This window comes from Ochotona curzoniae, unplaced genomic scaffold, assembly GCF_017591425.1.
Source record: "Ochotona curzoniae isolate NIBS_2020 unplaced genomic scaffold, NIBS_Ocur_1.0 scaffold_3835, whole genome shotgun sequence".
NCBI lineage: Eukaryota > Metazoa > Chordata > Mammalia > Lagomorpha > Ochotonidae > Ochotona > Ochotona curzoniae.
In genome coordinates, this window is record NW_024467114.1 from 29,933,070 (window position 1) to 29,949,550 (window position 16,481).

At 43.5% G+C, this 16,481-nt stretch overlaps 1 protein-coding gene across 1 annotated transcript in view; it reads right to left on the reverse strand.

Moving 5' to 3' along the window:
* The window catches only part of DNAH11 (dynein axonemal heavy chain 11), a 271,297-nt gene that overhangs the window by 217,139 nt on the left and 37,677 nt on the right, over positions 1-16,481 (reverse strand). The window contains exons 9-14 of the mRNA XM_040964541.1: positions 15,081-15,197; positions 9,086-9,223; positions 8,711-8,835; positions 7,469-7,664; positions 5,378-5,482; positions 4,834-5,226 (exon numbers count right to left, since the gene is read on the reverse strand). Coding sequence (XP_040820475.1) covers positions 4,834-5,226; positions 5,378-5,482; positions 7,469-7,664; positions 8,711-8,835; positions 9,086-9,223; positions 15,081-15,197 — 1,074 coding nt within the window. The remainder of the gene's footprint in view (positions 1-4,833; positions 5,227-5,377; positions 5,483-7,468; positions 7,665-8,710; positions 8,836-9,085; positions 9,224-15,080; positions 15,198-16,481) is intronic.

The window sequence follows — 16,481 nt, forward strand, 5'->3', positions numbered from 1 at the left end:
CCCATCCAGCTCCCTGATAATGTGCCTCAGAAAGCAGTGGAGGATGATTCAAGATCTTGGGCCCTTGCACTGCATGGGAGACTAGGAAGAAGCTCCTGGCTCCTGGCTTCAGATTGGCTCAGCTCTGGCTGCTGTAGTCACTTGAGGAGTGAAGCAGCAGATGGAAGATCTTTCTATCTTTCCTCTAACTCTGCCTTTCCAATAAATGAATAAATAAATGAATAAATAAGCGAGCTCTGGTTCACTGAATGACCATTCGGCATCCCCTGCAGACCTGATCTTCCAAGGTTCTGTCCCCTTCTCCTCCATTTCTTTTTTAAAATATCCATTCATTTTTTTAAAATGTATGTATTTATTTTTAAAGTCACAGTTATGAAGAGAGCTTTCATCTACTGGTTCAGTTCCTAGATGGCTCTGGTGTTCAGTGCTCGGCCAGATCAAAACCCGGAGAGGAACGGAGAACCAGCACCTGTACGGGACGCCAGCACCGCGGGCAGCGGCTTTCCCTACTCCACCACAACACTGACCCCCTTCCCTCTCCATCTTTTGTGCTAAGTCCAGTAAGGCTGATGACATCAACCACAAAGGATATAGTTAAAAAAAAAAAAGCAGGGGTCCACTCTACCATGTTTCTACAGCTTCTCCCCAAACTATATGCTTTACCAAAAGCCTGTGCCCCAAGTTCAAAATCATGTGCTGGGAAATTAGGAGCCTTAAAAAAATCACTTAAAAGACACAATTTAGGAGGGAAATCACTGAACTTCTGCTTTGATCTTGGCTTCTATTCCTTCCCATCAGAAGCTCCTTGGTGCTCATATCAAGGTCAGTCATTTCAAAGTGCCTTAGTTTTTGACAAAAAGAAAGAAAAAGAGGCGCATGCATGTTAGTACTCAAACTCCAACCTTGTTCTCTGAAATGCTACTCCAGACCTTGTTTTGCTCTGATTTCTAGTCATGTCGGATATCAGCCATACTTGCAGTACATTTTAATCAGGATTCATAAATCTTAACCATTTAAAAAGCCCAGATTGGAGTTTGGAGACTACATGTTTTTTATTATCAAGAAAACGTGACAGAAACAAACTAATTGTAATCCGTCATCTGTCCTCTAGGAAACAAATTTTAATGCATAAGCAGTTGTGGCTGCATCCCGAAAGTCACAGAGTAATTCACAATATCCCAAGGGAAGAGCCAGGATAGTCCAGGCAGAACTTACTTAAGATACTCCAGGAAAGACAAATTGTCAGCTGTAGAACCTCTACTGCATATAAGGACGACCCCTGACACGCTAACTGTGCCAGCCAGGCTGTGGGCAGAGCATTCAGAGAGGACCCGGCCTTACCCACAGGGCCCATGCAGACTTCCTGCCTCCAGCACATGAGAGAATGAATATCCATCACTTTAAAATACCCAGTTCCCAGGAGCGTGTTATGGGAACCCCAAGACGCCGACACAGACTATAATCAGAGAAGGCAGAGGCAAAGTCCTTGGCCCAGAAAATTGTTCCCAGTAGGAAACTTGAAACCTTCTTTAAAATTTCAAACAACCTTGACAATCAATGGAAACCTTGAAACTCAAGTTCATTTTGTCTTTCTGCTACACCTGCCCGCAACAGCCTAGCAAGACTATCGCAGGTCATTTCTCGGTTCTTGACCTCTTACCTTCAGATATTCTGTGCCCTGAACAGAGACCCCAGGATCCCTGCCGTCCCTACATCTCTCCTGGGGTGCAGACACTCTCCTGGGGTGCAGATGCTTCTGCACCTCTCAGTGCCAGTTCTCCATGTCACCCAAGGGCAGACACACACTCCAGCCAACTTCTGATTTTCCTCTATTCACTGGCAAGACATATTGGCAGGACTCTCAGGCCTCAGTTTGTATTTCCCATTGTGGGCCCCTCTCCCATCTCTAGTAAATCCCGGCGTGGACAACTCCTCCCCTTCCTCAAACTCCAAGCACTGCAAATAAAAAGCTTGCCCTTCTCACCCATAACCATTCTCCTCGGGCCTGCCCTGCCTAAGTCACTTCATCTTGTAAGGTAATCAGAACAATATTCCTGAGTTGCGCTCCACACCACATTCTCGGTCCACATCCGGTCTGCTAGGAACTGCTAATGCTAACCAAACACCCTGATGTCCCAAACTGTAGCAAATCAATGTCCCCTGATTCCCTGTAAACTTCCCCAGGAACAACCTCTGCCCAGCAGCCAGAGACCCTTGTAGACAAGAACCAGATGGCATCTACTCCTCTCTTTGCAAGCCTGCAGTGGCTCCCCAGTGACCTCAGCATGCAGAACAAAGTCTGTTCCTGGGTCTGTAATGTCTCCCCAAGGTGCTGGTCCCCTCTTCATGCACTGTTGGCCTCTAACCTCACCTCACACACTCTCTTCTCAGCTCCCTTCGCTATGTCCATGGTCACTCCCTGCTCTGCCTGGAACATGCATGGGATACTTCCTCTGGACTGCCTTTGCCTTTGTTACTCAAACCTGACCTTGACTGTCCCACTGATATGTGCACCCTCCATCCCACACTCCACAGTACCCCCTGCTTTTGCTGCGCCTATCCTGTTTTTGGTCACCCTGCCCAGGAGTCTTACTCCATAGCTCATCTTGTCTATTGCCCATTGTCACTGTGGTCACTAAACTGACCACCCTGAGATCAAGCCCCTTGCGAAACTACCCTGTTTCCTCAACAATGACACCCACACCCCAGGTACTGCTCACTTTCCAGCTCATGCAACAGCTAAGCCCTCAGGTCTTTACCTGCTGTGTCCACCTCCACTTCTCACCTGTTAACAGCTCACTTGGGCTTCTATCCCACCGCTCCATCAGGTCCCCTCTGGTCAAAGTCACCAATGGCTTCCACCTTGCCAGGTCTGACGGTCAACCTCCGCCTTCGTTCTCAGGCCTTCAGACAGCACGGGGTGGAGATGAACTGTCTACTTCCTTGACATCTCCTTACTGGACTTTGAGGGAGCTGTTCTCCCTCTTCTCCCATCTCCAGATCTTCCTCTGCCCCACAACCTCATAAAGAAACTGCATGTCTAGTTCTCTCTACAAAGGATTCCTATATACACAGGGCTGGCATGGTGACACAGCAAGCTAATCCTCCTCCTGCAGCACCTCCTATGAGCATCGATTCTAGTCTTTCTGCCCCACTTGTGCTCCAGCTCCCTGCTTATGGCTTGGGAGAGATGCAGACAATGCCCTCCAAGCCCTTGAAACCCTACACCCACATGAGAGATCAGAGACCCAAAACAAGCCCCTGGCTCTTGGTTCTCAGCTGGCCCAGCTCTGTTCATTGTGGTCATCTGAACAGTAAACTATCAGAAAATAATCTGTCTCTCCCTCCCTCTCTTTCAAGTAAAAAGCTAAAATAAATCTTTTGTTTTAAAGGGAGATTCCTACAGATTCTCATCTAATCTCTGGCTTTTAAAGCTCATGATCTCAATTACTTGTTACTCACTGGATTTTTCCCACACCTGCTTCTTCTATTGGGTAAGCATCTCTAACCCATGGAGGGGGGTGGGGTGGGGTGTGTGTGTGTGTGTGTGTGTGTGTGTGTGTGTGTGTTGTTTTTGTTGTGTGTGTTGTTTTTGTTGTTGTTGTTGTTCTTTACTACTCTGCTCCATGATAGTCTTCCCCACACCAACAAATGGAATCCTACTGGTCTAGCTGCTCAGATCCAAAGCCCCAAAGTGACCCTGACTTCTCTCTTCTCTGGCTCTCCTCGGCAAATTCTGCCCAGTCCATGAACTGCCTTCAGCACCACCATGCTTACTATACAAGGCATTCTCCTGTCTCTCAGGGTTCCTGGAGTAAACAACCACTTCCTTGAGTCTCTGCAGTCCACACTACTAGTGCCTAACAACAGAAAATCCCTGGCCGCGAGTTCCCTTGGAAGGAAATCCAAGCTCTCAGTCCATCCTGTACCATGTGCTCTGCATCCCTCTCCAACTTCATGTCCTTCTATTGCTGCCCTTGCAAATGCTCCATCAGTCCTGCTGACTCTCAACTTGAGTCATGAACCTGCAAGCCTCCACATGGGTATTGACCTGACATTCACACGATACATCCCCTTTCTGTTCTTTGCAGAAACACCAAGCCAGGGAGATCTTTCCAACCATCGTTTCTAAAAATACAACCACCTCTTCCTAATTCTGTTCCACCCAGACAACCCATGCTAGTCTATTTCCCACCACTGCTCCTCTTACAGATGAGCTGGCACCTATTTGCTATTGTTTTGTGGTTGTTTTTTTTGGTTTTTTTTTTTTTTTGCCATCTCAAGTCATTGAATCATATATTCCATAGGACAAGAACCGTTCTTGTTTCTCATTTATTTGCATTTGTTTTCCTTCTCTGCTCTCTGTTCCATTTTGTTTGGCATTCTGTTAGAATAGGGCCCCTCATAATTTTAAGAACCGAGATAGTTGCTAAAAGGAGACTAAGAGCTGCTGCCCTTGCTAGGAGATGGGTGTCAGGGCTTCATGAGATGTGCCAGCAAGGCACCGGCATTAACAGCCACTCTGCAAACAGTGGCACTCTTACCGCATTCAACAAAGGCCACAACTCCTAGAAAGGGTTCCCCTAGCCTTTCTGCTTGAGGAAAGTGTCTCATGTTCTAGTCTCTTCCCTCAGGAATGGCAGCAGTAAAAGCTGAAGAAATGAGAGCCCAGAAGTAGGCAGGCAACCTCTCCATTTCAAATGCTTACAAGACCATTGCGCTAGCTCCTCTAGGCTCAGCTGCAAGGTCCAATCTTATTAGGTTAAGGATTTTTGCTCTTTCCCAAATGAAATCAAAAGATCCCTGCATGTGGAGCCCTTGTAAAGTGATTACCTCCATCAAGCTGTGAATCCTGAAGCCGTCTTCTTGGATCAACTTGTATTTTCTGGCGAACACATCGCTCTTGTCCTCTAAGACAAAGGCAGTCTCTCTTCTGGGCTCTCTCCGGGGAAGCAGCGGGGCCTCAGCCCACGCCCTCATCATCTGCTGGATGGCTCTCACGTTGTCCTGCGTGCACTGCACCCTGCACTCCAGCTCCGAGGTGGTCATTTTCACACTCTCAATGTATGCCCAGCAGTCATCCTGCCATGTCAGGGATGTTGTGGCTGCCTTCAGCTGCTCCTCAATGGCTCCCAGCTCCTCTTCAATCAGAGGGTATTCAACTTCCAAAAGTGTCTGCTTCAGCTTATTATAGCCTCTTGCGAGCAGCTCAAGATTTCCAATGTACTGAATAAAGCAAAGACCCAAAACAAAACAAAAAAAAACATTCCAAACCTGTTAAAGCTATTTTCTCACTCAAGAAGGCATTAAGACTGTCATAGATCTGTCTATATGTTGATAATGAAAAGTCAATATATTTCTACTCAAAGAAACAAACCTTTAAAATTGTATTCCTGCTTTGGAAGATGGCTAAGGCTGCCTCTGGAATGTCCAGTTTCTTCAACATCAAAAGGTATTTCACGTCTCTCAACACAGCCACTAGCTGTTCAAGGGAAATAAAAGTTGACTCCAGTTGAATAGAAATTGAAACAGAAGTTTCATCCAATGAACACTGCATTTCCAAAGGCCCAAAGGAAACAGACTGCTATTTCCTACATTTTTGAAAACCCAAACTCATAGATTATTATATTATTATTATATTGTTAGAACAACTATCCCCTAGAATGCCACAAGAAATATACTTGATTTTACGCAATCACAAGACACAGAAAATCCTCATTTCAGTAGACCATGTTTATGCACGTGCATCCAGTTTCGTTAGCAAAATAAGGACATTTTATGTTCTGCATATATTTCTGGGAAGACACGAAGGCACAGGCTCAACGAGGTACTTCCTTGTGTCAGCCTGCACCTGCACTGGGGTAGCCACCAGGTCACTGCTGCCACCTGAGAGTTCAACAAGATGTTTAAGCTATCACTTTTTTCCTGTTCTTTTTTGGTCGTGAAAATGCTTACATAAGCTCATCCTTTATTGCAAAGCATATTCATGGTAGATAAACAGAAAAGAAACCTTATTTTGTACCTCCTGTCCAGTAAATTAGCAATCTTGGAGATGGGTTGCTTAAAATATACATATACATAAATGCATAGAGGCACGTGTGTCTTATAATTATATATAGACATATATAATTGCTAATAAACTATGTGTACCTTCACTGTTACATAACAAAATTATGAGTCTAAAATTACTGAGGGATGGACCCGGCGCAATGGCGCAGTGGTTAAGGTCCTCGCCTTGCACGCCCGGGATCCCATATGGGCACTGGTTCTAATCCCGGCAGCCCTGCTTTCCTTCCAGCTCCCTGCCTGTGGCCTGGGAAAGCAGTCGAGGTCAGACCAAAGCTTTTGGAACCTGCACCCGTGTGGGAGACCTGGAGGAGGTTCCTGGTTTCGGATTGGCTCAGCTCCAGCCGTTGCGGCCGCCTGGGGAGTGAATCATTGGATGGAAGATCTTCCTCTCTGTCTCTCCTCTCTGTTTATCTGCCTTTCCAATAAAAATAAATCTTTAAAAATAAAAAAAAATAAAATTACTGAGGGAATATATAAAATTTCTGCTTCATGATTTGTCATTTATCAACAAAATAATCTACCCAGTAAAGGTAAGATTCACCATGGATATTATTTAACTGTTAACTTTATTTTGGTATTGTGATATTGTTTTAAGATAATGACAAAAATATTCCCTTCTTTCAAAGGGAAGATGAATTTACCACAAATTGAAATACACGACTTTCCACTAAGACACAACAGAGTCCATTTTCTACAGAGACAATGGCTCTCTCAAGCAAAATTATCAAAAGCATTTATATATGTTACAAATCTACTCAAGGAGACATCATTTGTAAAGACTGGTAATTCGATTCAGTTAACATTTGCAAAGTGTTACCAGGCACCAGGCACTGCTAGAAGCCCACCACACATGGGTGCAATGAAAGAGCCCATTATCAGAGGCAATGAGAGGCAAAAAGTAATCAGACGAAACACCACAAAGGAAGAGTTACTTACACAAGAATGTAGAAAAGATGGGGACTAAGCAACAGGTGGACAAGGATAAGAAACTCTATGGTTCATTGCATAGGAGAGGACTACTCTAACAACCTGTGTATTTCTCTAAAAAAATTAGATGAAAGGATTTAAAATTTTTCACCTTAAAAGTGATGTGAAATATGTGAGGAGATGGTTGCATTTACCAGGACTGGACACCACATTATGCACATGAATACCGAAATATGTCCTGGTATCTCAAATACACAAAATATTTATGAGTTACTTAAAAATTTTTTTAAAAATCAGGGAAAGAATTTAGTAGAGTCATCCCTAAAACAAAGACAAAAAGGAAACAGTTTCTAGTCACATTTCTCACAGCACCAACACTACCCGTAGTAAATTACAGATGACTACAAATACCAGAAAGACGTGGTTAATTAAAATGGGATGTATAAAACGTCTTAGAAAGGCAACGTCCTACCTTTGGGTCAAAGTTGACACTGAGAAGGCCATCGACGGCGCTGAATTTGAGCAAGGGTTGGTTCAAATTGAATTCGCACACGGCCTCCACACTGCTCTTCCACTCCTGGTATATGTTATTCTCAAATTGTTCTAGCAAGGCAGTCATTTCAGCATACTTCTGATACACTTGGGTGTGGCCACTCTTGTCAAGGAATCTGTAGGAAAAAGGTTTTTCTGTGTTTCTATATATACAGAGACATTATACGGTTCACAAAAATTAAAAGACAAATTGACTTGAGACAAAACACTGTAAAATCCATGCACGGGGGGGGGGTCTTCAAGAGTTCATGGAAAATATGTTTTATGGAAAGAACAAACAAACCAAAAAACTGCAGAATTTTCAAGTACCTCGGCAGCAAAATAAACATCTTTTACTCCCATTCTTCACAAAATTTTTGAAGTCCTTTGGTGTTAGATCTCATTTATTTTTAAATTCTGTAATGCTTAACAAATGATAAAATACTACAATGATAAAAAACTAAGATCAAACCTTGCTTGAATTTTTTTTAAACTACAGTTATATAATCAGTAGAACACCAAAGGTTTTACTGAATCTTGAGTGTAACAAACAAGAGAAAAATGCATAAAACGATGGCATAATAAAAGAAACAATCCTTACTGGAGGAAAGAGAAACAGCAACAGAATCTCAAAACACACTGTGGATGAAATGGTAAATACGAAAAAAGTAAGTAAATGAAGTGACCAGAATCTTGTTTAAAACAACAAAATAAACAGAAAAAACACAAATTGGTGCTGGTTGTGGTACAGTATGTTAAGCCACTGCCTGTGAGACCACCATTCCATACGGGCACTAGTTCTGGCTGTTCCATTTCCAATCCAGCTCCCTGGTGATGCGCCTGGGAAAGCAGAGGGAGATGATCCAAGTGTTTGGGCTCATGACACCCACCTGGGATACCCGGCTGGAGTTTCAGGCTCCGGGTTTGTCTGGCCCAGCCCTAGCTGTTGAGGTCTTTGGGGAGCGAACCAGAGGATGGCAGATCACTGACTGTCCCTGTGCCTCTCAAATAAATTGTTTTTAAAGATTCCAAAACCACGAATAATCCCAGTTGGTTAAAAAAAAAAAAAAACTAGAGTAAGCAATTACTTCTTAACCAGTAAGGACATAAAGAGATGACTGCAAGGTGTACAGACCAGCCCCGTGTTCAGGTCACTTACTGGGAAAAAGCTTTAACTACTTACAGATATTGGAGAGAAGCAAAGCTGGACCAGAACATCTGAACTCGTTCAAGGACCTCTCTGGCCCATCTGATATTTCCGGAGGTAAATGGCATATTCTTGTGAAGCACTACGCATCCATGTTCAATCTGCAAGGTGACATGTTGACACAGAGGAAGAAAGGGAACATTTTAGTTGTGGTGACTTTGAATCTTGGAAACAACTGTTTCTTTTTGTAGATTTCCAGCTGCATGAAACACATGTGCTTATTAACTTGCTTATGAGCAGAGTTAGTGTCCTAAAGCAGATTCTCCATCCCCACAGGAAAGCCAAGTCAGTACAAGCATGACCTTCCCATATGGTTCTAACAGTCATGTACTCCACCTGTCCCACACTCACCTGTTGCAGGCGTTCATTATATAATTGCTTACATATATCCAACTCTGTATTTAACAAGTGCACAAGTGTGCTATAATGTGGGCGGAAAATTTCCATGACAACTGGCTTCTCTAGAAAATTCCCAAATATGGTCAAAAGCTATAAAAAAAAAAGTCAAGGGAAAAGGTTAGAAATTCTTGAGATTTCTCTTACAAAGGCTCTGTTCATAATATCCCTGATTAAATCTCTTTCATCTCTAGAGAAAATGTCTAGAATCCTCAATGAATCCTGCATTGTTTCAAAATGTAAGACATGTGTTTGCATTGCCCTAGAATTCCTATCCGTCCGCCGCAGCGCACAGTGGTCAATGCCTCAAAGACAAGCTCTCCACGGGTGGACGGGTCCTTTGATACAGACATCCTGGCGCAAACCCAGACTGTGAGCTAATTAGATTCTTCTTCTCAGAAGTCAACGTGGCTGGCTCAATCTGTGTGGGCTAAAATTATGAGTGTGTGGAGACTAGCACATGGGGAAGTGAAGATACGTTGCGGTATGCGTCTCTACTCTGGAATAAAAGGAGGACTCCCAATGAATCAGTCCGTTACAGCTCGGCAGTATGGTGTGAGACAATGCTATGCAACACTTAAAAAGCAAAAAGTTAAACTTGAAACTGTTACTTAAGGGCTACGCTACTAAACTACACTACTATATACTATATTAAAAGACTATTACCACTGGAATAATATGGGGAGAAGGGTGGAAGGGAGGAAGGGGTGTGGGAGGGAAAAATCCCTACACTTGCAAAACAGTACAATGAAAAATAGTGACAATACATGAAAATGACAAGTGAGCAAAAATGACTAGCAGGCAGAGGAAGCCGATGGCCGAGGTAGAGGCAGGAGCAGATTCATGGACGCGACAGGCTCATGTCAGCAGCAAAGCAGACGGGTGCAAGGGTCTAAGCTCCTGCTCGCTCAGTACACCCCTGCATTTCAAACTGACCTTCGCCCTCAGCTTCCACCAGGGCCAGGCCTTGGCTCCCCATCAACCTGGTCTTACTGACCAGCTAAGGTGGATTCCTTTATGTGTTGGCCTGAGATGACTTTCCATGTGACAGCGACAGATTTTGACAGAGGCAGTCCTTATGGAGGGCCGCTCAATGTGAAGGTCCTTGCAAGTGCTGCTGTCCCATGGTACAGGTGAGGAAACCCAGTCATAGGGAAGGCACATCACAGCCAAAGTCACACAGCTGGTGGTGGAGCTGGGATGCGCAAGCAGGCCACTGGCCACCCAGACCCAAGCCTTACAGTGTGATCACAGCCAGGTCACAAGCCCAGGCTTAGCTTGCTGCCTGAAGTTTCTACTACCCATGGTCAACCACGTGCCAAATATACGGAATGGAAAATTCTAGAAATAAGCAATTCTTAAGTATTAAGGAATTTAATTCCTGTTTATTGTGCTAATGGCTCTACTGCCTGATTATTGGTGTTCATCTTATTGTGACCAATGGCAAACCTCACCATGGCTTTGCACGTAGAGTAGAAACGTCCACAAAAATGAATACTATGGGAAAATGCATGGATTCTATACATTTTTTTAATCAAAATCAATCCTATCTTCTATCCCATTTCCCACAACTTCCTTCAAGTTCTCTAGTCTAGATGGTTTGGTAACTCCTCCATTGATTGGCAAGGACCAACCAGAGGATCTTTCGATTCACTTCTTCTGAAAGAGGTTCATATTCTAGTTCCTGACCTTTTAGGCATTTTGCTTAAAAGATGGTATCTCCTAAAACTACCTTTAAATGACAGAAGAAGTCCTCAGCAGTACGGCAAAGAAGAAAGTGTCATTCTTTTGCTTAGGGAAATAATGCTATAAATATGTAATATAAATAGTATCACTTGCTAAAGGTTTTGAGGTACAGGCAGTGTGGGGCACAACAGTAAAGATGCTGAGTGGGACCCCCACACCCCAGGGCGCCTCCTGCAAGTCCTCATTCTGGTTCACATTGCAGCTGCCTGCCAAGCAGCACCTTGGGAGCTAACAAGTGATGGCTCACGTCCTTGGGCACTGCTACTACCAGAACCGCACGGAGTTCTATGCTCCTGTCTTCAGCCTAACCCAGCCCTGACTGCTGCAGGCATCTGAGGAGTGAACAAGTAGATGGGAAGTCTCTAGGTATTGTTGAAATACAAGGAAAAAGAGTAGGTAAAAAATGTAAGATGACTTCCTTGTACACGTAAAATTCCATTAAACTACACTCACTGGAGAAAACAGAATGAAGCAATCACAAAAGCTAAAATGTGGGCCTGGCGTGGGAGCCTAGTGGCTGAAGTCCTAGCCTTGTATGCACCAGGATGTCATATGAGCACCGGTTATAATCCCGGCTGCTCCACATCCCATCCAGCTCCCTGCTTGTGGCCTGGAAAGCGGTAGAGGACAGCCCAAAGCCTTGGGACCCTGTACCTGCGTGGGAGATCCAGAAGAAGTTCCTGGCTCCTAGCTTCGGCTTGGCTCAGTACTGGCCATTCCAACCTCTTGGGGAGTGAACCAATGGGTGGAAAATCTTTTTCTGTCTCTCCTTTCTGTAAATCTGCCTTTCCAATTAAAAAACTCTTAAAAAAAAAAAACCTAAAATGTAAGTCTAACAGTATTTGATGTGTCAGTTGAGATAAACATATTTGTTTTTTTTTTCTTATAACATGAATGACCTCTACCTTAGAAACTGCTAAACAATTTTTGAAGTGCTCTGGGTTAGCCGCTACCTAGCAAAATGTAAACGTAAATGATTAACTTTCTTCCCACAAGCACTGTTCCGTTGAGTTGAACTTCAGAAGTAAACACTGCCCAGGAACATTAACAAGCCTGCTCCAACCCTAAGTGAGAAACATTGCTTGCCCAACACTATTCTTCGGCCACCTCCGCACCAACCACGGCGATGCCAGAAACTTCCCAGCGACAGCTCCTCTTGTCTCTCTGCTTCACAGTCTTCAAGTCCAAGTGTAAAAGAGGAAAGATATGGGGAAGAATATCCTCTTTGTAGGTTGTCAAGCCTAAGAGTCGTAAGAAACTCAACCTTCTCAGGCCCCAAGCAGGCCCGCGACCAGCCATCACAGTAAATGCACAGGAATCACCCTCCAGGATGACAGTGAAGCTCAGAGAAACCCCTCTCTGCCCACTTGCAGAGCTGAGAGCCACGTCACGCAGGGCGAACACGCGTTCCCAGACACGACCTCAAAAGCCCGAAAGCTGATTTCCGGCAAAGCCTTCTTTCCCCCAGCATCCCACCTGCAAGCTCTGGCGTTTATGGTAACTGTGGTCAGCTTCTCAGCTTCACGTCACACACCGGTTCTCCTGACTGCATGTCCTTCTCCTAAAGCGTCATTACGTACACTCGTCCTAGGTCTGCCTCTGCCGACGCTCTGCAGGAACTATCCAATCCCAGGGTTTTCAAATACAGTTTGAGTATCCCTCATCTGACAAACTTGGAACAAGAGTCAAGACTTCTGATATTTTTCCTCCAGATTTGGGAAACTACATATATTTATATGAATATATATTCATGTATATATATGTGAATATATATACATAGAGAGAGAGAGGAATCTTTGGAATGGGACCAAATTCATTGATGTTACACCTGCACATTTTTCCTATAACAGGAAGGCAATTTCAGTATTTTTTAAACAATTCTATGCATGAAACAAAGCTTCCTGGTGTGGAATTGTTCATCTGTGGCAACCTGTCAGTGATCAAAATGCTTTAAACTGTCAAGCAGTTTGGATTGCAGCTTTCCAAACCAAAGAAGCTCAAGTTATGCCTTGTGGGAAATCTTTTCTAGACACATTTTATTCTTCCATACTTTAGTTCACCATGGTGTACATCTTAGCCATTCACTAACATTTTTCAAAAAAGATTTATTTAGTTGAACTCAGAGAACTCTTGCATCCACTGGGTTACTCCCAAGATAGCAGCAACAACTGAGGCTGGGCTAGGATGAATCTAGAAACTAAGAGTTTCTTTGGTTTCTCAGTTGGATGGCTGGAACCCAAACACGTGGGCCATCTTCTGTTGTTCTTCCCAGGTCCATCTGCAGACAGTTGCATCAGAAGTGGAGCAGCTGGAACTCTAAGCCGTGTTTATATGGGATGCTGGCATCATAGGCAGCAGCTCAACCCTTCATGCCACAATGCCACCCCCTGGGCATTTTGTTTTCTTCAGCACTCTGGGTTTTGTAGCACTGCAGATTTGCACCAAGACAGAAGCCTGTTTTCAATTCCTTTGGCCACATCTCTGCCAGAGTAGGCAGCACAGTGACATCTCCAGGGAAGGGCCTATGAACTCGTTCTCTCAGTGTTGATCTACTATCAGTTGGGCTTGAAACCATTGTTCTCCTAAGTGCTCAGCTCTAGAACTTTTTCTTCTGCCCCATGCTCTCATCAGCATGCCCCTTCCAAACCAAATTTACCACTCAGCCCAACTGGAAGCAAGAATTCACTGCCTGCTTCACACAGAGCATGGCACAACCATGCATAAGCACAGCATCACACGATATCTCCCAGACCAGGATCTTACAGGGGATGTTTTTCAGCAGACTAGGTACCACTGTATGGTAAGTTAAAGGAAGGACTATGAGGTAAGAGATGGAATTGCTTAAGAATCAAAGGGGTGGGCATCCGGGACAGCAGCTTAAGGCATCTGATGAGATGCCCGCATCCCCCATCAGAATACAAGGCTCCAGTCTATACATGTCTGGTCCAGCTAAAGCCCTGGGAAGGGTAACAGATGCAGTGACCCATGGGGAGCTCCACCTTCCTGGCTTTGGGCTACCCCTGCTCTGGCCCAAAGATGCATTACAGGCATCTAGGCAGGCCACCAGTCAGGATCTCTTTATCTCTCTAATATTCAAGTAAAATTTTTAAAAATTTAACTTAGAAAACATCAAAGAATAATTTTGTCCAATTCTTATGAAAACTAAGGGAAAAACAGTTATGATTCTGCTAAATGGAAAAGTGGATCTAAATACATTATTTCATCAAGGAAACATGTACAGGTAACTAGTCGAAGTAAAGAGTGGTAGGACCATACATAGTAGGAATTGTCCCTGAAATAGAGTGACAGTCGATTCCATGACAGACTACAACTCAGTCTCACTGGTGAGCTTTTTCAGACAGTTAACTGATCCTATTAATGATCTGTGTTTCATTGTGGCCAGAATACCTTGGAGGCTTAATGAATGTTCAACCAACTGTTTGAATCTGAAGGTCAAAGTCGCTATGCCAGCCCTCATTTTGCTTTAAGCCTGAGGTCCCCTAATTACTAATTTACACTTAGAATTCTCTTCTTTGACAAACATTTCCTATGATGATCCTGTTCCCTTAAATTTTTCACATGGGAGTAACTATCAAGCTATATATCCATTTTACAGTTCTTAATATGCACATGCTATATTGATCAATTCTATAACAAGCATTTTTCCTAGTTCCAACATCTCTGAAGTTGGACTGCATTATGAAATTAATAGAATCATAATTATTTACTAAATTTTTAATTGATACACAAAAAATGGTGTCTTTGATAACCAATGTTATCCTATATTTGAACAAAATTTAATGTGTAAGTTGCTACTTGCTTGAATCAGAGTAATAATGTAGGCAAAAAAACCCAACTTTTCATGAACAATTTTCTTTTTAATCTGGGATTCACAGATAATTTTCCCTTTTTGCTACAAGGTGCTTTTGAGTCAACATTTCATGGGTTAGCCCAAACTTCTTTTATAGCTAATGAGAGCTAAAGCATTATGAATTGAAAAAAAGGAAAATAAAACATGACAAATGGCCTTGTCCATAGCACATCACACCATGTTTACTATTCAGTGAGTTTGACTGGAAGGAACTAAATTAGCTGTTGAGGCTCACACTTCACTTGAATCAGAAACGCATGCATGCACCTCGCTTCCCTTAGTGCTTCAATTATCTAGAAACAGAACATTTTTGAGAGTTTCTTCAGAACTCACCTTAAATGCAGCTTCCAAACCACTGCAGTTAGAGAAAGCTTCACACAGAATTGTCCCAAGCCTTCGGTTAAAATCCAAAATCTTGGACTTAAAGGTAACATAATTGCTTTCAAACTCCTGTAAGGTTGAAAGTAAAATGTTTGATCAATCAATGGAAAGAATCCAGTAGTGAAAATAGGAATCACATAAAGTATAACAAATCCATCTCTCTCTCTCTCTCTCTCTTTCTCTCTCTCTCTCTCTCTAAATGGACTTATTTTTTATGGCAGGATTCCAGGCAGAATCACGCCGGACCTGTGAGCTATCGGACGAGTCACACAGCCACCTCAGCAGCGCTCTGCCAGGGGACATGGAAGCCCACATTCTTCCAGTTACTTGAGTTGGCTGAGACCCCAACATAGGTGCTTGGGTCCTAACACATACATGCTTCAGTCTGCCCCCTTTTTCCCTCCTCTACATGGATGATCTAGGAAATAAAGGTACGCTTTCCAAAACAGGACAGAGCCACTCCTCACTTTAACTGAGTTCATCTGAAGTTTCCAGGTTTTGTTTTTCATGAAGCAGAAAACCAACCTGGAAACCTCTGTCTGGGGGAGGACAAGCACCCACATGTCTGCAAGAACACACCATTGGTGACACACAGGAAACAAAACATTCTTCCAGTTCCTCAGTCTCACCGATAATTCAGTTAACAACCTTGGCTTCCTCCTAACTGAAAATCACCATGATTAGAACGAATACAATAATGAGAGAACCATCATCATCTTCACAACATGATATTTCAATCTCAGAAAGAGGCCCTGAGAATTTGGAAATACTTTGGTGGGTTATACTCCAACATCCCAAAGTGGACACTCAAGATTCAGCATGGGGCTGCAACTGTGGCATAGTACATAAAGCTGCTGCCTGTGACCCTGGCTGGTGTCCCATTTGGGAACAATGGCCTGTCTGAGTCCCAGCTGATCCATTTCCCATCCAGCTTCCTGCTAAAGTGTTTGGGAAAGTGATGGAAGATGGTCCCTCAACCCAGCCTGGAGACCTGGAAGTAGCTCTTGGCTCGTGAACCAGCAGAGAGAAGATCTCTCTCTTTTCTTCAGTCTGCCTTTTAAATAAATAAATCGATCTTGAAAACAATTCAGCAAAATGAAGACCTTTGCTCCCTCTACATTAAGTCCCACCTGTCAACAAAAAAAGGATGACCAAAACAGTAATAATGACGACAGCTAATGCTCTTCTAGTTGTGCTCTCAATGTTTCACATTAACTGAATTCTCAGGACATAACAACATAGGTAACATTTTCTCCATTTAGTAGGTGGTAAGTGCAGAAGCTAAAAAGTTTGCTCCAGATCACATCATTTGTAAAGGGACGGACCACAGGTCAGAGCAAAGTCATGAGGTTC